The sequence below is a fragment of the Camelus bactrianus genome, chromosome 26 (assembly GCF_048773025.1).
Source record: "Camelus bactrianus isolate YW-2024 breed Bactrian camel chromosome 26, ASM4877302v1, whole genome shotgun sequence".
NCBI classification, from domain to species: domain Eukaryota; kingdom Metazoa; phylum Chordata; class Mammalia; order Artiodactyla; family Camelidae; genus Camelus; species Camelus bactrianus.
Window position 1 is genome coordinate 31,801,468 of NC_133564.1, and position 23,036 is coordinate 31,824,503.

General features: G+C 48.1%; 1 protein-coding gene across 1 annotated transcript in view; it reads left to right on the forward strand.

The window, feature by feature from the left end:
- The window catches only part of GPAT4 (glycerol-3-phosphate acyltransferase 4), a 28,189-nt gene that overhangs the window by 1,378 nt on the left and 3,775 nt on the right, over nt 1–23,036 (forward strand). The window contains exons 2-10 of the mRNA XM_074353529.1: nt 8,238–9,232; nt 17,168–17,237; nt 17,392–17,692; nt 18,460–18,534; nt 19,304–19,393; nt 19,567–19,660; nt 20,148–20,263; nt 21,103–21,158; nt 22,033–22,118. Coding sequence (XP_074209630.1) covers nt 9,068–9,232; nt 17,168–17,237; nt 17,392–17,692; nt 18,460–18,534; nt 19,304–19,393; nt 19,567–19,660; nt 20,148–20,263; nt 21,103–21,158; nt 22,033–22,118 — 1,053 coding nt within the window. The 5' untranslated portion in view covers nt 8,238–9,067. The remainder of the gene's footprint in view (nt 1–8,237; nt 9,233–17,167; nt 17,238–17,391; nt 17,693–18,459; nt 18,535–19,303; nt 19,394–19,566; nt 19,661–20,147; nt 20,264–21,102; nt 21,159–22,032; nt 22,119–23,036) is intronic.

Here is a 23,036-nt window from a genome sequence, read left to right on the forward strand (position 1 = left end):
GCTTGGAGGACAGGTTACAACATAAAGTGTGGATGAGAACTTTCAGATCATCTGGTCTAACTTTGTCATTTTTGACACAAGGTCCACAGAGGTTCAGTGACTTGTCCAGATCATCAGGGAATTAGAGGTGGAACCGAGGCTGGAAAGGACATCTCCCAGCTCCGCATCTATTCTTTCTCCTGCACAGTGCAGCTTGCCTGTGGTTCATTTCCTTCGGGAAAGAAATGCTTGGAAGGGCCATGACTGAAAACTCTTGCAGTGAGGGGTCTGGGTGGGTAAATAGGAACCTTTCCACCAAATTCCGAAGGAATAAAACTAGGGGAGAGGCCTTAAATTTTTCTTAAGCTAGATCTGGGACAAACCAAGGCGTTCTCATCAGAGCATTTAGGAAACACAGGAAAATGCCGACCTTAGAAGAGGAATACCAAACTGAGACTAAAGGCAAGCTTTCAAAGATTGAAATACATTCACAGCTGTTTAATAAGGGGTTCCTAAGGGAAACTGGAATGGTTCTTTGGATTGCACCCCTGATGTTTTGGTCTTGGTGGCAGAGAGAACAGTAGCAGCCTCCCATAAAACATCCTTCCTTGCCATGAGAAGTTAAGAATCCTGGACTTTTTTTTTTCTTTTTTTAAAAAAAGCTCATTTTTTGGGGGGGGGGGTAATTAGGTTTATTTGTTTCCTTATTTATTTTAATGGAGGGACTGGGGATTGAACCCAGGACCTTGTGCTTGCTAAGCATGTGCTCTACCATTGAGCTATATATCCTCCCCTCTCCTGGGCTTTTATTTTTTTAGAGAAACCCATGGTCTGCATTTGCTATTATGCTTTCTGCTCTTAAGTTTCCTTATCTCAAGAAAGACAGGTAAATTCTGTACTTGTCCTTGTACCTGTTTTCTTACCCTTAAAATAGGGATAGTCTGCCTCCAGGGGATGCGGTGAGCAAGGGAGCCCTTGCATATAGACTTTGAGTTTGCTAGTAAGTTCAGTGTCTCTGGTACGCATAATTGTTTATAGATTTACTTTCAGGATGGACTTCCCTTTTGTGAGTTTGTGACCTAAATGTGGCAGTTGCCCTCCACATCCAGTGTGGAAATGTGGCTAACATGAGCAGCTTCTGGGTGTCTTGGAAAATCATTACCCCTGAAGACATGCGTGTGGCGGGATTGTGGATTTTGTGTTTGTCATGTCAGAAGGAGTGCTGTGGTTACTTAGTCCGCCAGGATTCTAGCCTGACTTGCTCACTGGTTTCTGCTAAAGAATAAGCCACATCTCTGATTTGTGCGCGCATCATAGGTTACTTTCTATGTTAAAAATCTCTTTTGCGGAAGAATATTTGGTCCTGGTAAAGCTTGAGCTGCGCTGCAGAACTGTTTCTTCAGGTAGACTAGAGGTTCATTACTATGGCATGTCATTTACCCCTTCCTGTGGCATTTCATTCATGGGGAGGACCTGTCCGCATGCTACCAGTTCCCTGCATGGTAACACTTCCAGTCGCATGATGAATGCTTTCTAAGGGCACAGAGTTTTAGGATGAGGAGGAACGTTACAAGCGCTTGGAGTTTTTCCTAACTCCTTTAAGGTACTCTCGCCTTTAAAACACATCCATGGGCAAACAGGCCATCCAGCCACAGAAGCTTGGCTGCTGTCTTTGGATGCTCGTTTTATTTTGTCTTGCAGAATAGTTGTTCGTGTGTTTGGAGTGAGCCTCCTATTAGCTCAGGGGAAGGGGGGTTTAAGTTTAACGCAGTGGCGGAGCGCGTGCTCAACATGCTTGAGGTCCTGGATTCAATCCCCAGTCCCTCCATTTAAAAAAGTAATTAATTAATAGTAAATAAATACATAGATATAATTACCTCCCCACCAAAAAGTTTGTGAAGCGTGCTGTAAATGTATGTAGAAACATAATACCAGCCAATGTAATTTTTAAAATTTTGTAGTAGCCACTTAAAAAAATTAAAAGAAACTGTTGTAAATTTAATAATGTATTTTGCTTAACCCAGATTATCCAGAATAGCACTTCAACTAATGTACACATTATTGAAATCTTTTACATTCTTTTTTTTAATTGAAGTACAGTCGATTTACAATGTTGCATTAATTTCTTTCTGGTGTTAATTTCTGGTTAATTTCATAGTGATTCATTTTTACATATATATTTACATATACATATTTTACATATATATATTCCTTTTCACATTCTTTTTTCATTATTGACCATTATGAAGTATTGAATATAGTTCCCTGTGCTATACAATAGGACCTTGTTTTTTGCATTCATTTTTTTTTCCGCACTGACTCATTGAAATTCCAGTGTCTGTTTTACATTTACAGCACATTTCAGTTTGGACGAGCGGCATTTCAAGTGCTCAAGAGTCACGTGGGCTTAGCGGCTGCCTTGTTGGACAGCACAGAACCACTGGCCTTTGAACATGGGGATGAAGGAACATGTAATGTTCTTGGTGATACTCGGTTCTGAGGTTACAGTGGGGTTTGTGGTTTGGATCATTGGTTTTTTTCTTTCTTGTTTCAGTGATTTTTCTTTGCACAGTTAGGGTTTGTTTCAAGTTTGTGGCAAGCTGAACAAAGAAGTCTGATGTTTCACAAATTTTGTGCCTTTGTGATAAAACACTTTCTCATCTTAAACAAGACTGCTTAGTCATTGGGGGGGGGGAGCTTTTTAAAAATGGCTAGTAACAGAGCTCAAAAATAAAATAATAGAAAACAGGCAAAAGATTTGAGCACTTCACCAGAGGAGATACAGAGATGGCAAATAAGCTCGTGAAAAGAGGCTTAATATCATTGGTTGTGAGGGACAGAGAAGTTAAAATCTTTCAGCCATTAGCACGTCTGAAATTAAAAAGACAGCGTGTCAAGTATTGGTGAGGCTGTAGAGCAAAATGGAACTTCCAGGCACAACTGGGGATCAATGCAAGATGGTACAACCAGTTCAGAAACCCGTTTGGCAGTTTCATAAAGAGTTAAACACACACCTCCCTCATCCCACGCCTAGGTATTTTCCCCAGGAGAAGTGGAAGTGTATGCTGGAACAGGGCTCGGAGATAGCGGCTTTATCTGTAAAAGTCCCAGACTGGACCGACCGCAATGTCATCAGTAGGTGAGTGGCTGGAGAAACTGTGGCAGATTCTACCTCGGGGGTTCAGCTCAGCAGCAGCAGGGATTGTGCAGCGGCATGAACGAATCTTAGAGTAATTATGGCGAGTAAAATAAACCAGATATACGTTTTTGAAAAAGACCAGAAAGTTGCTTCCGGTTGCACACGCAACACTCAAATGTAAAAGCACTGATTTTGAAATTGAGCGCAGAGCAGGGTTCAGGTTGGGTAATGAACCATCCTGGGGCTTACAGCCCCAGCAAATCAAGCTGTCCTTTCTCAGACAGATGGCCCTGGAGCATCAATCCTTTATCTTGGTCCCTTTTTCTTTCTTTTTTTTTTTCTTTTCCAGCTTTGCAAATTATGTTGCTTTAGGTTGAATTTGGTGCTACGTTCCGTATTACCCAAGTCCAACTCACATTAGGCCTTTCTAGGCAAGGAGAAAGGACTTGAGGGCAGAATGACTGTAGTTAAGACCCAGACCCTGAAACTGACCATATTCCTGTCGTCTTAAGAACCTAGTGGGTTGCATTATCCTGTGGCCTGTGGTGGCCTGGCTTTGTCTTGGGCCATTTGTTTTATCCAGGATTGCTGTTAGCTCCAAGTGTGCCCCTGGATTTTCAGCAGTCAGGTTCACTTCCCCAGGCAGCTCTGGGCTGCCACATCTCACTGGAAACATACGCATTCCTCCTAAGCAGTAGTGTCCTTCGCAAGCAGATTTCTTATACTCCTCTGCTCCGTACACTGGACATTAAAGTCACCCCAGTACACACCGCCTTCATGAGGTGTGTTTATTTAGCATCACATCAGAATGGGGGCATTTGAGGGGTCTATGACCTGGCAGAGGAGACTAGGGAAAATGAATGGCTGTCCTCCGAAGGGTAACCCACCCCAGAGCAAATGAGAGGCCAGCCTGGCTTGCAGAACGGCCACTAGACTGCGGATCAGATCTGAGTTCTAGTTCTGCCTCTGTTACTGGCCAATTTGGTGACTTGTCTCAGTCATTTAACTCTTCCAGGGCTCAATAATTTGAGCCATTTAAAGAGCTTGGATTAGAATTCTCAGTGACTGACTGACGAAGTCCAGGTTTGCACCAGCCATCCTGGGTAGGGCTTGTAAACAGCGTGGGGGCAGAAGTGGTGTTGAAAACAGATTTCTTACCAGTGTAGTGTCATAACTTATTGGCAAATGCCTTCAAGTGCCTCTTCTCCTTCACAATAACAGGAACTTAGAATAGTAATAATAATAGTGCACTTTGCACATTAACCTTGTTGTAAGCACTGTGAAAAGTGCCTTACATCGATTATCTCATCATTTAAACAGTCTTTTTAGTATGTGTTTTTGAACAGAAGCTTAAAGAGATTAAGTAATTTACCCAAAGTCACACTCACACTGCTAGTTAAGTGGTAAAGTCAGGATTCAAACCCTGATGTGTTTCTTTTGATTTTTGAATCATGAGACTATTTCCTATTCAGAATGATAAATACAGTTTTAAAAGTACCGAAAAGATAAAGTGACCCCCTCCCTTCTGTTCCTCGAGGCAGCTCCTTGTAGCCAGTCTCCTGTGTACCTTTCCAGAAATAGGGATCAGTCAAAGTACACATAGAAACCGGATATTTGTCCTTTTCCTCCCTCCCTCAGAGCTGATGTTTACTGTGGACACTGTTCTGCATCTGACTGGGAGATTGTTTCTCTCTCTTTTTTTTTTTTTTTAATATATATAATCATCTTTATTATAATTTATGAATACATCAGAAACTGACATGAATCTCTTTAATAAGACATCTAGGTTCTCATAGGCAGCTGCTTTCCATTCATGGTTACAAAATCCAGTTGACTTCAGAATGGTTAAAAAAAAAAGGCCAAGCAATGTGTTAGTGTTACTATGACAAGTTTCCAACTTACAGGAAACCTGGAACAGTCTCAGGGCCTCCCAGGTCAAGAGGCTATGCTGTCTTAACAGACCTGCCCACACTGAAGTGTCTCCTGGACTTTCTTAAAAACTTCAGTGGGCCCCTGGACAACAGAATATTATGTTACTCTGCTGGTTTTTAAGGTACAGTTCCAGGGGTAAACACTGCCCAAGATTTTCAAACTGTCCAAGCTTAGCTTCCAAAAATAGTGTATTATTCACTTTACCAACTCTCCCTGCCAAACAAAGGACCCCAAAGCATTAAGTGTTAACTACAAAGTCAGGTGAGTCTCCTCTTCTCTCCCCGAGTCAAGTTCTTTGGAACCTAAGTGATCGCAGGCACCGCACGCCTAGGGCAGTGGTCTCTCCCGAAAAGTGGGAGATTGTTTCTTGTCAGCAAGTATGTAGATGTGTCAGTGTCTCTTGTTTAATTTTTTTTAACAGATGACTAGTATTCCATTACAGCCTCTGTTAGTGGACTTGGGTGTTTCTTTTGACGTTGCAGACAGTGTTGCAGTCAGTAACCGTGCACAGACATCATTCTGACTGTGCTTCAGCGGGGTGAGGGTTTCTCGACCTCCCGCACTGTTGACATTTGGGGCCAGGTAATTCCCTGTGGGAGGAGGTGGCCTGTGCATCTTAGCAGGTTTAGTGGCCTCCCTGTCCTCCGCGCTGGCTGCCGGGAGCACCCCCACCCCAAGTTTTAACAACCAAAAACATCTGCATGCATTACCCAGTGTTCCCCAAGGAGCTAAAAAACAAAAATCAGCCCTGGTTGAGAACTACTGTTCCAGTTTATCTCTAGGATCAGTTTTTAGAAGTAGGATTTCTGGCCCTGAGGGTGTGTGGATTTACAGCTGAACTGTTCCACAGAGAGGTCGTACCATTGTACATTCCAGCCCGCAGGCTCGGAGGGTATTTTCACCCATAGGGAGGTTTATTAAAAAAAGTGCTTTTTGCCATCTCACTCTAGTTTTAATTCAGATTTCTCCGCTTCACAGCTAACCTTTTACGAAGCACCGAGTGCTTGCTAGGCACCACGTAGTAGCTTTTGATTTGTGGGTTTTGTGACATACTTGAGATGCCTTCCTCTCTGTCTAGGCCTCTTAAAGTTTGGTCCTTAGAACTGAGGACACTGCTCTGGGTTTCTTCTGATCAGAATGAAGTGATAATACGTACCATTTACTGAGATCTGTTATGTGACTGATGGTGCTTAGTGCGCTATAAGAATGTGTTATCGCGGGGAGTCTAAGCCTGGCCTCCGAGGCAATGACGTATCTTCCTTTCCTGGAGTTGGTATGTGGCATCCCTCTGGACATACTCTGGTCGTAGGTATGGTCTCCTGACCTGTAGGCTGTGTCACAGGGTCACAAAGAGCTGCCTGAGCCGAAGCGTTTCATTCTGTAACTGGGCGTCACGAGTCCCTGCTTGGTGATGGGGCCAGAACTGGTGTAGATGGCCCGATTTAAATTTGTCTCTTCCCTCTGCTTTCCCGTCCAGGACTCTCTTGTTGACAGTCATCAAAGTGTGAAATCAGGACTTCGTGTCCGTTTACTTGTTCAGTGCTTGTCTCTGGGCCTGTCTGGTCAGCGCTTGGTGCCTAGTGCCTACCACGGAGCGTGGCACATAGTTTGTGCCCAGTGAATATCCGTTGAATGATCTAGTCACCCCTGGGAACTGGGGAGCCCTGGGAAGTGGGCTGTGGGGGGCCCAGATCTGCCATTCAGTGGGTTGCAAGTTTTGTTAGTTTCAAGGGGGCTGTCACGTTCCTAGGATGAAGCCATCTTCCCTCCTGAAAGGTTCAGAACTAGTTGGTTCTTTCGTTTTTCTCGGGACCATTTGGGCTCTTGGGGGAACTTTGGTCCAAATGACTCTCAGTGAATTTGGCTGAAAGTTGAGGAAATTAGAAGGAGTAACTATTGTCCTGAGCTGTTGGCTTCCCCTGCCTTGTGCTTAAGGAGTCACAGTTAGATTTACTTGAGGCAGAGGGGTGTCCTCCCCTTCCTGAGCATTTATATAGAAATTCTGGTGTGATTGAGTCCTGACGTGAGCGTTTACCCCAAATTTGCAGAGATCAGAGTCTGTTAAGGGGCCTTAAGTCACCAGTCCCTCGAGGCTCCGTGATAACCGCGGTTTGCTGGCTTTTTCTCTACTTCTAAGAATTCACAGGATTGTTTACTGTTGGCCACGTAACTCGTCTGGCTAGTTACTGTTCAGTGTTCTGCAGTCTGGCACTCATTACCAAGAGCGCCAGGGACGCAGGGGTGGAGGACATCGAGGGGACGTTCCCTGCCTCCAAGGGAGGCGGGAGCAGTCGGGTCAGGTTTCAGCAGACTGGCTGTAAAGGGTCAGATAGTAAATAGTGTAGGCTTTGCAAGCCATGGTCTCTGTCATGTGTTATTCTTTTTTTTTCTTTTTCTTTTTTTTGGAACAATTCTTTAAAGATGTAGAAACCATTCCTAGGTCACGAACCTTATAAAAACTGGCCCAGATTTGGCCTGTAGGCCTGGTGTGCCAGCCTCTGAACTAGGTGAAGAAATCACTTTATTGTTAAATGTGTTCTCTCATGTTTTGGGGACATGAACCCAGAGTAACCTTGGGAATTCTCAGCTGATTGTGATCCAAAGAAAGGAGTTGTAAACTCTGGCATGGGAAGTCAGAGTGACCCTCGTGTCGGTCACCTTGGGTCCATGGGACTCAGGGTCACCTTGGCCTGTGTGACAGCAGCTGTCCAGTGGGACAGAGGGGTCTTGCTGCCTCTTTCCCCGACGGGGGCTGGCCAAGGGGAATATGGATGGAAGAGGGGCACAGAGGGGTGGCCCTGAGATTAGGCTGGAGTTGGACAGGTTTAAGGAATACAGTGACCCAGGGAATTGAACTGATTAAGTCTCAGAAATACATCTAATTTCCTGAACCTCTGCTGGGATGGCCTTAGAAATCTGGCAGGTGCTATCAGTTTGGCCAGTCGATAAAAATGATGGAGCACGTCTGTACCTTCGACTCAGAGCACCAAATTCTGACGCGTGAGTCCAGATTTGTCTCTCACAAGTTCTGTAGAGTGGGCCTGGCGTGCAGGAATTTTAATTTATTGTTCAAGGTAGTTTTGAGCTAAGAGGGCAGAGTGACACGTCCCCCGCCCCCGCCCAAACACGGGTGGCCGCCTCTCCTCCGGGTTTGTTTGACTAATGGTGCTTTTGTCTCCACCTCCAGCTTTGGCAGCATGTGAGGAGCCTCTTGCCCAGAGCCCAGGTCACCGCTGAGAAGGGGGCCTGAGGGAGAAGAGGATCCAGAGGAAACCAGTGCCAGAAGTGTCTGGAATTACAGTCACCGCGGGCGGCATGCGACATTTGGGGCCAGCATCCGTGTCCTCCCGGCGGAGACTGTAGCTCCCCCGGGCAGGAGGGTCCTGGAAGCCGCACGTGCCAGGAGCCCCTCTAGAGGAAGGATGGGGCCAGAGGTGAACTCTCCACATTGAACACAGTTTTGAGCTTATGAAGGAGTTTTAAGGAAAACAGTTATTTAATTTCTGCGTATTGACATTGACGAGCCTTCTGTGTGAAGTGCCAGTGGTCACCCCCCTCCACGGGGGTTGCCAGGACTTTTCTGGCACCGAGCTGAACTCTTCTTGGTAGTTCTGGCAATGACGGATCTTCAGGACAGATTTATCTGCTAAATGCTCTGGGGCAGGGAAGAAAGGAAAACTTCTGGGAGCCACGTAGGGTCGCCGAGCAGAGACCGCGCCCTTGCCGCTCACTCGCCCAGACGCCCAGCCCGGACTTGGATGCTGGTGCTGAAGGTTGATCTGCCTTGTCCGCGCACGGCCCCTCTCTACTGGGGCGAGCCAACGGTCTTGGGCCCTTGGTGGCCTCTTTTGCTGTCATTCCACTCCCAAGCTCTCTGCTCCGGGGTCGTGGTTGAGTGATGTGAACTTTGGAATGGAGTTGGCGTCCCTCCCCCAGCTGCCACTGTCCACGAGGACCATCTGAGGCTGGGCTTTGTTCGTGGGGAGGAGGGCGCTGGCCTTGCCTGCATCGTGCACCATGTTCCTGTTGCTGCCTTTTGACAGCCTGATTGTCAACCTCCTGGGCATCTCCCTGACCGTCCTCTTCACCCTCCTCCTCGTCTTTATCATCGTACCCGCCGTCTTTGGAGTCTCCTTTGGTATCCGAAAGCTCTACATGAAAACCCTGTTAAAGATCTTCGCAGTGAGTATGCCGTTTACAAATGGTGGCTTCCCGGAGGAGGGGACAAGTGCAGTCAGCAGCAGGAGTTGTTCTTGTCTGGGTGATTGTCACCTCTCTGTCGGGGGGGGGGGGAGAAAGGAGATGGGAAGTGGCACTTTGCGTCGAAAGAGTAACTAAACATGTGCTTGTGAGAGCCTTCAGCAGTCTTTTTGAGCCGAAGTATTTGTTCAGTTTGTCTGAGCAAAGGAACCTATTCTGTGACTCCACATCTTGCCTGTTAATTTCAAAGGGGGGGCTTACAATTAAAGAGAAAGTCACTGCCGGACGCCCCCTCTTCTTATGTCAACTCAGAGCTGCTGCGTCACAGAGTCCATCACTGGTCAGTAGGGAGAGTCTTTTCTCTCTATAAGACGTGCTTATCCTAAACAGGTTCTGGCATTGCAGACAGAAAGGATGAACAGAAAAGGGCCTTTGATGAATGGTTTTATTTTCTTAAGGATGGAGGAGAGGAAGAATATATTTCTTAACATATGTCAGAACTTAAGGAAGGAATTAGATTGCTGAGCAGAACTGGTCACAGTGCTAAGGAAATGGGTGAGAAGGGATATTTCCTGGAAGTTGATCTGGGCCACAAGCCTTTAAATATCTGTTTAGAGATTTGGTAATTTATTAGCAATATCTGTTTTCAGTAGTCACCGGATCACTTTCTGGTGATCTGAGCTGAGACCATGTATAATTTGAGAAATGCACTCTTAATAGTAAAAATGATACAGTTTTATTTGTTCCTATAGTGTCTTATGGTTCAGAAAAATTTCATTCATTTGCCATTGGTTCCTGATAGTTCTGCCTTGGACAGAAAGGATATCCATATCTTATCAATGAAGAAATAGTGACTCAGAAACGCGAAGTGAGCTATATGAAGTGCTGCGTTACAGTGGGAAATATTTTTTATGTATATTAATGAGCTTTGAGTTTTGGTGTTTAATATTCATGTAAGAATATGATCTTTTGTATTTAAAAAATCCAGGTGAAATTACATAACATAACATAAAATTAACCATTTTCAAGGGAAGAATTCAGTGGCATTTCCTGTATTCACAGTGTACAACCACCCCTGTCTCTCTGTAGTTCCACAGCACGTTTGGCCCTCTCAAAGGTGACCCCATACTCATTAAGCAGTACCCCTCCTGGCTCCGTTTCCCTCCCTCGCCCCCTGGCAACCACAAGTCTGTGTTCTGTCTCTAGATTTATCTTTTTTGGATATTTCATATTAGTGGAATTATATAAAATGTGCTCATTTGTGACTATCTCCTTCCGTTTAGCCTAACTTGGTCACATGTTTCAGCATTTTGGGGTTGCTTTTTTTTTTGGCTGAATGATATTCCGCTGTGTGTCTTTTCCATCATTTGCTGATCCATCCACCCATCGGTGGACTTGCGTGGGGTGTTTCACCCTCAGGCTGCTGTCCGTGACGCCCCTGTGGTGTCCTTGCACTTGTTGGAGAACCTGTGTTCAGTAACAAGGTTTCTGAGCACGACTTACGGTCTCTGGGATCGTCTTGCTACTCAGTGCTCGGTGACAGTGACACATTCAGTGTGTGTCACCTAAGACTGGTTAGAAGTGGAGGTCTTGGGCCCACTCCAGACTGCTGAATTCGGGTCCGCATGCCAGCAAGATCCAGGAGCACATTCAAGTGTGAGGAGCGGTAGTCCAGTCAGTCTTCGGACTGGCTTCTTCACTAACGCATAGTATTCATTTCAATTAATCAGGAAATGTAATTTCCTGAAATCTCAGTCCAAGAAAATCTTCAGTAGAATCCAGGGTACCTGTGACCATGGAACTACTGTGCCCTTTTGCCACTGGAAAACGTACACCAGTCTAGAGTCCCTGGAAGAGCTGGTAAACTTCCCGGAGGCAACAATGAGTGCTGGCTAGCTGCTGTTCAAGTCTGTAAGCAAGTGACTAATTCGGAGACCTATGGAAAGCCTTGTGTTTGTTTATTTATTTATTTATTTATTTATTTATTTATTTATTTATTTATTTAAATGAAGGTACTGGGAATTGAACCTCGGGCCTCATGCCTGCTAAGCACGCACTCTGCCACTTGGCCATATCCTCCCAGAAAGCCTTATTTTAAAAACATATCAGATCAGAGTTCTTCTGTAGTAGCTAAATTTTAAAAATTTGAGTCACTTTGGGTGGAACAGAAGGCTTGGAATCCACGTATATTGCCTACTCCATTTTGAAAATGTCCTCCCAATTAATAGCATGCATAGTCTATTAAATCTTCATGACTGTATTTTCAAATGTACATTCTTGTGACTTTTAATGTAGATTATAGTGATACAGTGGAAAATTCATTGAATGCGTCTTGTTGGGCTAATTCATGGGACAGGTAATCTTGAGCCATCAGATACTCTGCTGACCGTATCTTGAAGATCACTGGTTTGGGGCCCAGTCATTTAGAAGTGGTAATGGAAAGGGTGTGTGTGTGTGTGTGTACCCATTTGTGATCTCAAGGTTTCAAATTTTAAGAACTAGATTTGCACCTTTTGTTTCCTAAAGGTGTGTGTGAGGCACCCAGGGCCCTGGGTGTCCTGTGGCTCCTGTCCTGTGGAGCTTCCTGGATAATTACAACTTGGCTATAAGCTGGGATAAGGAGGTGGGCTGGAGAGCACTGATGTATCCCAGCACAGGGCCCAGGGTGGTTCTGCAGGAGTGTCTGGTCCTTTCTCATCCTCTGGGAAGGGTTTTTGCTCTCAGTTGATCTGGATGGACGTTAAGAACTGAATGCTAGTTTTATTAGCGTAGTATTAGATACAAGTTAGATTTGGTCAAACTGTCTTTTTTTAAAGGAGGATTTGCATTATATTTATTCAGTCATGCAACCAGGCGGCACAGAGTACCTATTTACATAACCATCTCATGCATCAGGACAGGCTTGGGCCAGGCTGGTTTTAGATCTTGCGAAGTTTACATCTGTGTATCCGTGTGTACATCTAAAATACACCTAAACTTGTGGGTTTTTTTTTTAATAAAGAAGAGACTTCTATTTTGCATCTTGATCCTCTTCATCCATTCCTGAATTGGGGTGCTGTATGTAATTTTGCAGTTGGAAGGAAGCTCAGAGATTGTTGGAATTCCCTGGGTCTCCTCCTAACTACATATCTGAATCGTTCTGGGGAGCATTTTAAAAGAACTTACCTGGGAGCACTAGAATCTCCCCACAAATTCTGATTTAAGTGGTTTGGGTGGGCATTTTTAGAAAACTCCCCAAGTGGTTCTAACATCTACCATCAGAAGGTGGAGTCTGATTGACCGTCGCAGGAAAGGGGACCTGCCTTAGTGACTTGTCTCTAACAAACAGGATGTGATGCACATGACGCTGGGTGACATGCGAGGTTAGGTAAAAACGGCAATAAACCTTCTCTCTGACCCTGGATACTTGGTCCTGGAACTGGCCGCCACGTGTCCCAGCTCACGGTCGCAGCGGGCTGTGACAGCTAGCGTCAGCTGCTGCACTTGGAGTGAGCAGGCATTCGGAGGAGTCCAGCCCCTGCCTTTGACCATCCAGCTGATGCCAGACCTCATGCAATCTGCAGATTCATGAGCAAAATAAATGGTAGTGGTATTCTAAGCCGCTGAATTATGGGGTGCTTTGTTACACAGCAATAGATTACTAGACAAATAATATGATGTGAAAGAATTTTAAACATTCATTCATGTCTCACAGCTTACAGCACCTTAAAATTTTTTTGTATGTATTACCTTTCAGACTTGGCATTATGCATTCATATTTTGTAGTTGTGTTGAATAGTACATACATATATATTTTTGTGTGTGTGTCTACATTTCCTTTTGAGGTCTTACCAGCCGTTTTTATATTTTACTAGATAATCTTCATAAAGATGATTAAATCTGTCTGATCGTCCATGCAGTACATAATACTGGTGCTTTTGGATGACTGAGTCCCACGATCAGCTCACCCTTCTGTATAAAGGAACCTTGGTAAACCTGCCAGAGGGGGTAGAGAGTGTGGGTGGGTCATGTCTTCTGGAAGAAACTCAGTGCAGATCCTAGTAATGCTGAATCGCGGCAGAGGGTAGCATGTTATTTCAAGTATTTTAGTGCTTCGGATTTACCCTCAGTACAGTGTTGATGATTATTAAGGTTCTAGAGTTCCTAGAAGTAGACTTTCAACTGAGTTGAGAATGATTTGGAAGAGGAGAGAAGAAAGCCTGGATAAAAAGGAGAAAGATGAAAAAAAAAAAAAACGACCCGAGTTTCCTTGCCTGCTGCGGAAGGGGTTGATCAGGTCCGGTTAGAGAAGACGGGACAGTTGTCACTGACTATGATATTAAATGCCACAGTGGAACTGGCGGGAACCAGCGATGGTGGTGAGCAAGTTGAAGAGACTGGACAGGCAGTGGGATTGTGGTGGGTTAGACCTTTCTTACCACCTCTGAAACTTGACCTAAGTCCTCAGACCCTCCAGTCTGCCTCCCTCTCTAGAGCGTGGGAGTAGCGATGCCTCCTTCACGTGGGTGCGGACAGAGCGGTCACGCTCTCAAGTAGCCCTCCCTCCCCAGCAGGAAGGGTGATTGTCACGTGACCGTGAGGGGCTTAACGCACCAGCTCAAGGAGGTGAGCATGTGGTCGCGGCGGAAGGGGTGCTAGGAGGCAGCTTGAGGTTGTCACTCGAGGCCCATCTTTTCATATGAGACCTTGATGGAGAGAAATATTGGGAGTTGAGTGATTGAATGCAGCCCTTCCCGACTGCCTGTTTGGAGCGGGGCACACTCTCAGATTCTGCTGGAATGTAGGTGCAGTCGGTTCTGGCCCCGGTCCCTCCGGGTAGTTACAGTTTAGAAGGAAAGACAGATATGTGCATAAGTTAACTAATTCAGAACATGATGTCAATTAAGGTACACAGGCAAAGATTATGTGTGACTGCAGGAACTGCGTGGGCAACATTTCACGAAAGATTTGGCATTTGAACTGGATCTTAAAAAAAGAAAAAGCATTCTAGAAGCACAGTGGATAAAGGTGAGAAAGTGCAGTCTTGTTTAGAGACTGTACCTGGTTCCAAGGAGTAAGCCTTTGGGTGCACGGAGGGAATGAGGTAGGTTATAAAACCTGTTGTGTCTTTAGGAATTGAGAAGCCTTTGAGGATTTTTGAACAGGGGAGTGCACGGAGGTCGTGGCTTGGCCCAGAGGCGGCCGTGGCTGTGGCCGGGTGGCTCAAGAGGACTTGGGGGACAGGAAGCTTGAGGGACCAGGGGGCAGCGATCCCAGGACGCAGGAGGAGGGCGGGAGGGAGGGGCGCACGCGGGGCTTGGGGGCGGTGTGTGTTCTCACCGTGGGCGGCAGTGTGTGATTCATTCCTGACCTTCAGGGACAGAAGAATGGATAACCAGCAGGGATGCGCCGTCGCCCCACCCGCACATCTAAGGGCTGGGCCTGCGCCTCCCCTGCCAAGGGCTGTGTCGGGTCTCCTGTTACCCAAGAGTGCAGCATCCTCTGTGCCCCAACAGTCTCTGTGTGGGAGAGTCTCCGTCCCGGAGAATCTGCAAAGGGAATAATTAAGTAACTGATCCTAAGAGCGTGGTAAATGGCATCTCAGATCAAGAGAAGGAGAGGCGGCTTGTGGGGAAATGAGCCCAGAACCTGGGAGTCTCACTTTTCCCCGGGATATCCAAACACGATCATTTTTTTTTCTGTTTTATTAGGTAGAATTGTCACAATTTGAGTGCACATATCCAATATATTATATGTAAATACATATATACAATATACTCACATATTTTTAAAAATTTACATCTATGTACTATTCATTGTTTCTAAGGACGTTTAGAGCTTTAGCTTTTTAAACTTACATAGTTATTGGAATAAAGCCAGCCGCAAAATAAGAGTTAATTCAAAGAGATACATAAACGCCCACTATTAACAGCAACATTATTTATAATTGCCAAGATAATGGAAGCATCCTAAGTGCACATCAGTAGATGAATGGATAAAGAAGATGCAGCGTATATATGTGATGGAATAAAACTCACCCATAAGAAACGAACATGATACTTCTTGAAGCCATTGGTCACCGGGCATCACTAACGCCAGCGCCCCTCCCAGGAGGCCCCGGCTCTGGCAGCCCCTTCCCAGCCCCACCCTCTCCCCTGCTCTGGTGACTTTGGACGGCGTTCCCCTAAACAGACGCATTTTGTGATGTACCTGAAGTGTGACAGAGTCAAGCTGGAAGTACAGAGCAGGCGGGCAGGCGGATGTATGTGACAGAGCTTTGTCGGAGAGTCCGGGGACTCTCACTGACCAGTACCTTTCCAATTAAAACAGAAAACCACGGCCTTGAATTTTCCATCGTGAGGCAGAATCACAGTCGTAGGTGGCAGGTCGTCCCTGCCCGTCACAGCCCAAGCCTCGTATCAGAACTGCCAGCAGGGAACCCCGCTGTGTTGGTTCTGACCGCGCCTGCAGCACCAATGCAGAGTCTTGGTCGAATAGAAAAACCTCAGTTCCAAGTGAGGGACCTGTGTCCGTGTGCCAGGCACGCCACCCGCTCTCTTGTCCCCTCCTCTTCTCGTCCCAGGGTGCAATTCCCAGATGGAATTCGCCTTCTTCCATTGCCGGAGTTATGCCTACGTTTTCTTCTAGAGAAAACCACCCTCCGTGCCAGAAGACATCAAAGCCTAGACATCTGAAGTGGGTTATGTGCGTTCTCCTGCCTGAGACCTTGCTTTGAGTGGGTGACGCTGTGAGCCATCTGTGTCCCCGAGACAGTGGCCTTTGAAGACATTTCCAGATGAGGTCAGAGCACCGATTAATCTCAGGGCACCTGGCTGACAGTTCGGGCCCTGCCAGCGGAGCCTCAGCACTTGCCTTGGGCCCTGTAGGTTTCGCTGCGTCCTGGGATGGTAGGCTCTTCTCCACCTTGCGTAACTCGCGGCAGAAGTTTGAAAAGACACCTTTTCAAACATCCATTCTATTTCCTCGACTGCTGTGGTCATAACTTGTGTTCGGGGCCAGGGTGAGCCTGTGTCATCCCCTCCCGTTATTTGGTCCTGGGAGAGACCCAGCCTCTGAGGCTGTTAATACAGTTAAAAGGATGTTAATGAGGGACCAGAGGCTCCGGGAAGAACCCCTCTTCGAGCTCTGTATGATTTCCGTGGTAATGAGGGCAGTTAGGGTGTTTGGAGTCTCCCAAGTGCTATTCCATACGTGGTCTCATTTGATCCCGGTAAGGTAGGAGGCTGAATACCGTCCATCCTATTTTATAGATGGAAACGAGCAACGTTCAGAGTGTTGGAATGAGTTGTTTAAGGGACATAGCTTGTCAGACTTGAGATTTGAACCTACTTTTGTTTTATCTCCAAAACGTTTTTTTAAATGCTTTTTTTTTTTTTTTTTTTTTTTTGACACTGAGCTATTCCCAGGGTTTCTTGCGTCAGGTTGTGGATCTCCTGGTAAAAGGTGACTCAGACGGTGGATGGACAGTCCAGACATGTGTATTATTTAAATCCTTTACTTGAAAACTCAAATCGTTGCTTTCTTGGAATAGTTTGGGAGGTGACGGCATCAGGAGGTAGCTTAAAGGATGCTTGATTTTGCTGTTGGTGACTTAGCTGCTGTTTGGTAGGAAGGCAGGAACGAACGACGTCCCTGGACTGTTCGCTGGTGAGTTCCTTAAGAACCAGGAGACCGAGAGATTTAGGCCATGACACACTAGGCCCGAGAAATAGCCAAGCTCCTTGGTTGCCAGCTCTTTACCGTAGGTGACTCAGCTTTTGGTCCAAGTTGTCGAGGTCGGGTCTGCTCTAGGGGAAGGGGCTGCTCTCCTGGCTGTTGTCCGATGGCAGGTGCCTGGGCTTGAGGCTGCCCTGGAGTGGATGCGGAGGCGCCCCGGGCCAGTCCGCCCTCACCCTGGTGTGTCGCTCTTCCCCCCAGTGGGCGACCTTGCGGATGGAGAGAGGAGCCAAGGAGAAGAACCACCAGCTTTACAAGCCCTACACCAATGGTAAGGCTGGGCCCCGCCCCTGCCCGCAAACGTCCCTTCGAAATCCATTCCCTCCTGCCTGCTTTTCTTTCCACCCCTGCTAGGCACCGGAGGAAAGGTAGGTCTCTGAGTGTCTGTCACACGCGTGCCGCTCGACGGGGCTGTTCTCTTGCAGGAATCATCGCCAAAGATCCCACTTCCCTCGAAGAAGAGATCAAAGAGATTCGCCGCAGCGGCAGCAGCAAGGCCCTGGACAACACCCCGGACTTCGAGCTCTCCGACATCTTCTACTTCTGCCGCAAAGGGATGGAGACCATCATGGACGACGAGGTGACCAAGAGATTCTCAGCGGAGGAGTTGGAGTCCTGGAACTTGCTGAGCAGAACCAACTACAACTTCCAGTACATCAGCCTTCGGCTCACCGTCCTGTGGGGCTTGGGAGTGCTGATTCGGTACTGCTTCCTCCTGCCGCTCAGGTGAGGGCCGGGCCTGTTGGGGACCGAAGACCGAGCGTCTGCCGCCCAGGCTGATGAATGACACCCCTCCCCCGCCTCTCTGCCCTGTTTTCCTACGCGAGGAAGGAGGAGGGTGCCGCTGTCTCCCTGGCCAGGCGTCTGACCCTGGGAAGGGGACACTGGGGATTGTCCTCCAAAGGCCTTTGGATTCTCTGCGTATCAGACAGAAGTAGTTGGGTTTCTTAAAGGCAGATCGCTTGTCTGGATGGACTAAGCACAGGGACAGGAACACGGTGTCCTTGCTGGCCACCCGTTCCGGGCATGGCTGGCGCTGTCTGCAGCTTCCTCCCCAGCACAGAGGCGCATTGATCTCCCAGCTTTTCTGGGCCCTGTGCTCTTCTGAGTGCGTCTTGCCAGCTGCCGGTACCTCTAGGCTCTGCTTCCTCTTGGTTCCCAGAGCGGCTGGGCCCGGCCAGGCTGTGAAGCCAGGGGGAGGGCGAGAAGGCAGGGCGGCAGGTGCCTGAGGGTAGCGCAGCCAGGGCGAGGACTTTCTGTCATCTGGCTGCCTAGTGCCTGGGGGCAAAGCCGTGGTGTCCTGTCATTTTGGAAGCAGAATGATCCCTGGTTCTGACAGGCCTGCTCCCATTTCTCCACGGAACTCCTGTCTGGGTCCAGGTGGGGCCGCTGGGGCCGGTTTCCGAGATGCCCACCGTCATTTTCACACGGTCAGCTCTGTGCTTGGTGCAGGGATAAGTCTGCTGGGTTCTAACTTTGTCTTCTCATTACAGGATAGCTCTTGCTTTCACGGGGATTAGCCTCCTGGTGGTGGGCACGACCATGGTGGGATACCTGCCCAACGGGAGGTGAGCAGAGTGCGGGGTCCCAGTCGGCGGGGGCGGGGAAGGGTGTTGGCGGGAGGCTCCGATCTTGAAGGCCAGGCCCGTTCTTTGGGCACAGCCCAGACCTGGCATCTCAGATGGAGATAATAACCAGCGATACCAATGCATCAGCATTTAAGCCACATTTATTTTTACCGATCGTGGTCTCTCTGTGTTCTGCGTGCTCTCCAGCCCTCACGCTCTTCCCATTTTAAAGACAAAATGGGGAAACCACAAGACTGCAGCGTCCAGGGCTAGCAGGTTTTCCAGCCCATTGTTTAATTTGAGCATTCTACCCTGTTGAATTGGTGAGAGGAAAAATGTAGGCAGGGCTTTTTTGTTTGTTTGCATTTTTAAGTGAAATTTACTCCTGGGAAGTTCTGGGGCCGGTCGACCTCTCTCCTGGCCGGGCTGGTGGGGAGGTTTGACTTTCTGGCCCTTGTACTGCGTCTTGGTGTCGACAAGTGGGAAGGAAAGGAATCTAAGAGACTTAACCTGTGCTGGAAGTTCTAGGGCTGCGAGTTCTGTCCCCATTACCTTGGGTGCAGTCACACGGTTGTCATCGTTCCTTCCTGTATATAGAGACGTCAAGGTGCCAGTACAGAGTTTGACCACCTACACGATACGTGTGAAAATACCTTGCAGTCATGAAGGGCTGTCGGTGGCGACGGTCAGGTTGTCGGCCTCAGCATGTTTTCCTGTCCTTCTGTGTGCGTGTGAACTGAAACCCGGAATCTTTGTCCCGCTGCCGCAGGCTTAAGGAGTTCCTGAGTAAACACGTTCACTTGATGTGCTACCGGATCTGCGTGCGAGCGCTGACGGCCATCATCACCTACCACGACAGGTGAGGGGCTTGGCCCAGGCCGGCGGGGATGGCGCTGGCAGAACACGGCAGCCGGCCAGCGGGCCCTCGCGGCGGCCATCCCGTGGGAGCTGGGAAGCCGCTGAGCCGGGCGTGGGTTCCTGATGAACCGATTAACACTGATTGTCGTTGCCTCACACGCACTTTTAACGCAGGAAGAACAGGCCCAGAAACGGCGGCATCTGCGTGGCCAATCACACGTCGCCCATCGACGTCATCATTTTGGCCAGTGATGGTTATTACGCCATGGTAAGGCCCCTCTGTCATCTCCGGGTGGGACTTCTTCCTTGAGGCTGGTCAGGGCTGGGAGCTCTTTCTGAGGGTGTAGACAGGTAAGCACAGGCCCCCACCCAGATTGTCGCCTTCGTTTGTTTGGGACAGATATTCTAAGCAGGGTGATGGAATTTGGGGGCGGTCCAGGCGGACGGTGAGGAGGGGTGGAGGTGGGGACTGGGCTCGGGGCCACTGCTGAGTCCCCTGGGGGAGGGCATTCTGACCCAGGTGTACTCTGCTGCAGTGTTCCCTCTTAGAGTTTTCAACTGTGTCTTCAATGCCACATCTCTGGTCTCACTAATTAGGAGAATTTAAATTCAGAGTCTAAGAGTGGTTTCTGAATAGGGAGAAACCTATGGTTGCCAGTAAAATGCTAGGGGCTGAGAGGTGGGTATTTTCTCGTGGGACCGGGGGGCTCTGTGTGAGGATGACATCGCTCCCCTTCCTCCTTTGTCCGGACCAGGTGGGACAGGTGCACGGGGGGCTCATGGGCGTGATTCAGAGAGCCATGGTGAAGGCCTGCCCGCATGTCTGGTTCGAGCGCTCGGAGGTGAAGGATCGCCACCTGGTGGCCAAGAGGTAAACAGCAGGTGCTGCTGCTCTGGGCCGGTTACAGGGTCTGGACCGCTGCGAAGGGGATGCTGTGCCCCCACGTCGTCTCTGCTGAGCCTGCACTGCTTTCGTACTAAGAATTTTTTCCTAAAACACGGAATAGAAAAAGTATTGAAACGTAGCGTTATTTACCAAATTAGTAACGTTTTTAATCTTTTTTATTCCTTGTACCCATTGTAATGAACAACATAAGAACTTTTTTCTTGTACATATATATACATATGAACTTCTAGTGCTATTTAAAGTTGCAAAACGAATTCATTATCAAGGCACTTAATAAACTTGAGGCAATAGAAGAAAGTGCTGCTCGGTTTTCAGGCTTGGATTGAAAAAAAGAAGGTAGCCTGGTGCAGGTAATGGCCAGAGCTTTGCCATAAATTGAGAGGAATCCCCAAAGCCTACCTTCTGCCCACCACTGAAGTCCCTTTGCCACGTCCCAGGAGGACTCTGGGGCCTGGCGCACCTGTGGGAGGTCCGTGGCCACCGTCCATCGAGGCTGCTCTCTGCCAGGCCCTGTGGTGGGCACATCCTTTACGTGGTCCCAATTCCAAGCCATGGCCTGTGCACAGACTCTCTGTTCAATGCTTAATTGCTGTTTGAAATAGTCATCTGGGGTTCCCTGTCCTGGTAAGTTCTGTCTTCATGAGATTTAGACTGTGGTTCTATGAAGGACAGGGTCATGTCTGTTAACCTGCTTTTATACAACACGACACCCAGCCTCCCATCTTGATAGGTAACTGTAGATGGATTTTGATGGTGACGGCCGTGAGGCTGTCTGACCCCTCATTCTGTTTTCTCTCCTGAAGGTTGACTGAGCACGTGCAGGATAAAAGCAAGCTGCCCATCCTCATCTTCCCGGAGGGTGAGTTTCTGTGCGGGGGCCGTGCGGGGGGTGGCCCTGGTGTCATGTGGGAACCCAGGCCCTCGCCCTTTGTTGGGGTTTCTGTTTTCACTGAATGTGAGGTCCTTTGGAACTCAAGACTCAGAATTGGAAGCAAGAGTGCTGTAGTGTGACCTTCCCCAGTGCATGAGTCCTCCCTGTAGTATCGCCCACAGGCTCCCTCAGCTCCCTGTGGGTCCTTCCCGTGACCTCCTCTGTCTGCTGTGTGTCTCTGGCCTTTCACTGGGGCTGGTGTGTTACCCAGGGAAAGCGGCCCTGGGGGAAGAGGAGGTGAGGCAGGACTGTAATTTCCTCATCTCTCTCTCTCCTTTTTTGTTTAATTGAAATATAGTCAGTTACAATGTGCCAGTTTCTGGTGTACAGCACAATGTCCCAGTCGTGTATATACTATATACATATATTCATTTTTGTATTTTTTTCCATTAAATGTTATTAAAGATATTGAACATAGTTCCCTGTGCTATATAGAAGAAATTTTTTTTTAAATCTATGTTTGTATATGGTGGCCAACATTTGCAAATCTCAAACTCCCAAATTTATCCCCTCCTATCCCTTTCCCCAGTAGCCGTAAGATTGTTTACTATGTCTTCAAGTCTGTTTCTGTTTTGTAGATGAGTTCATAGTGTCCTTTTTTTTTTTAAGATTCCACATATAAGTGATACCATATGGTATTTTTCTTTCTCTTTTAAGTGTTCATTCATGAGCTAGGGAGAGCAGAGATTTCTCTGCTTGGAAGAGCCATTAGAATTTTTATTATTACAGTTAACCCTTAGAGTCCCAATCTCTGGGGTAAAGGACCAAAAGAAGTAGCATTTTATGCTCTCCCGCATTTTAGGAACCTGCATCAATAATACGTCGGTGATGATGTTCAAAAAGGGAAGTTTTGAAATTGGAGCCACGGTTTACCCTGTTGCTATCAAGGTACGAGACGTCTTCGGACGCTGTGGTCGCTGCTGTGGGCTGGACGCCGGGAGCATGGGGGTACGGGGCCAGGGCCACATGTCCGCCTGGGGCCGGGCTGCAGGTGCATCCTGACTGCTGAGAGGAAATCTCGGCTCTAGATAAGAGGGAGTCAATTTGAGTCCGAGTTCTGCTTAGCATTTCGTCTCCAGACTTTGGCAAGTGTCTCTGTCTGCAAAGCCTTCTGCGTTTTCCCCTTGCCGGCGCCGCTGGCGCAGTCAGGGAGGAGGTGGCCTCCTGGTCCAGCAGATGCTCCCAGCCACCCGCTTTTAGCAGGCAGGCAGAGCTCCGGGCAGGGGTGGCGAGTGACTGGCGGCTGCTGGGGGGCTGAGCAGGGACCGGGGCTGCCCAGGTGATGTGTCGGGACCACAGACCCCGTCCTGGTAGCAGTGTCAGCCGCAGGGGTGGGAGTGGGGAGCGGTGTTTGCATCGCACGCCCGCCAGCCCGCATTGTGACGTCCTGGGAGCTGAGTGCTTCACCTGCGTTTTTATCAAAAACCAGCTGCTGCCTGGAAGCCCGTACCACTCACTCCAGAGCGTCGGTTCTCTGTAGCTGCGTCAGCATCCCCGGTGGGATGGTGGAAATGCAAGTGGCTGGGCCCCACACGCAGGGTTTCTGAACTTGCATTTTTGGCCCATCCCTTGGTGCTTGGATGCCCTGGTCGGGGACCACGCTGAGAGCCCTGCTCTCCGCCGGTTCAGAGCACGGGCCCTTGGTGACTCCTCCCACAAAACGGCCTGTGACTCTTACGTGATTTGTCCTGCTCGCAGGTTTGTAAAGCTCACATATGAGGAGAAACTTCTGCTTCTCAGATACTTTTCTAGTTTTTGTGAAGCCTTCGTTGGTACCCAGACTTGGATAACCTTAGCAGTTTTAGA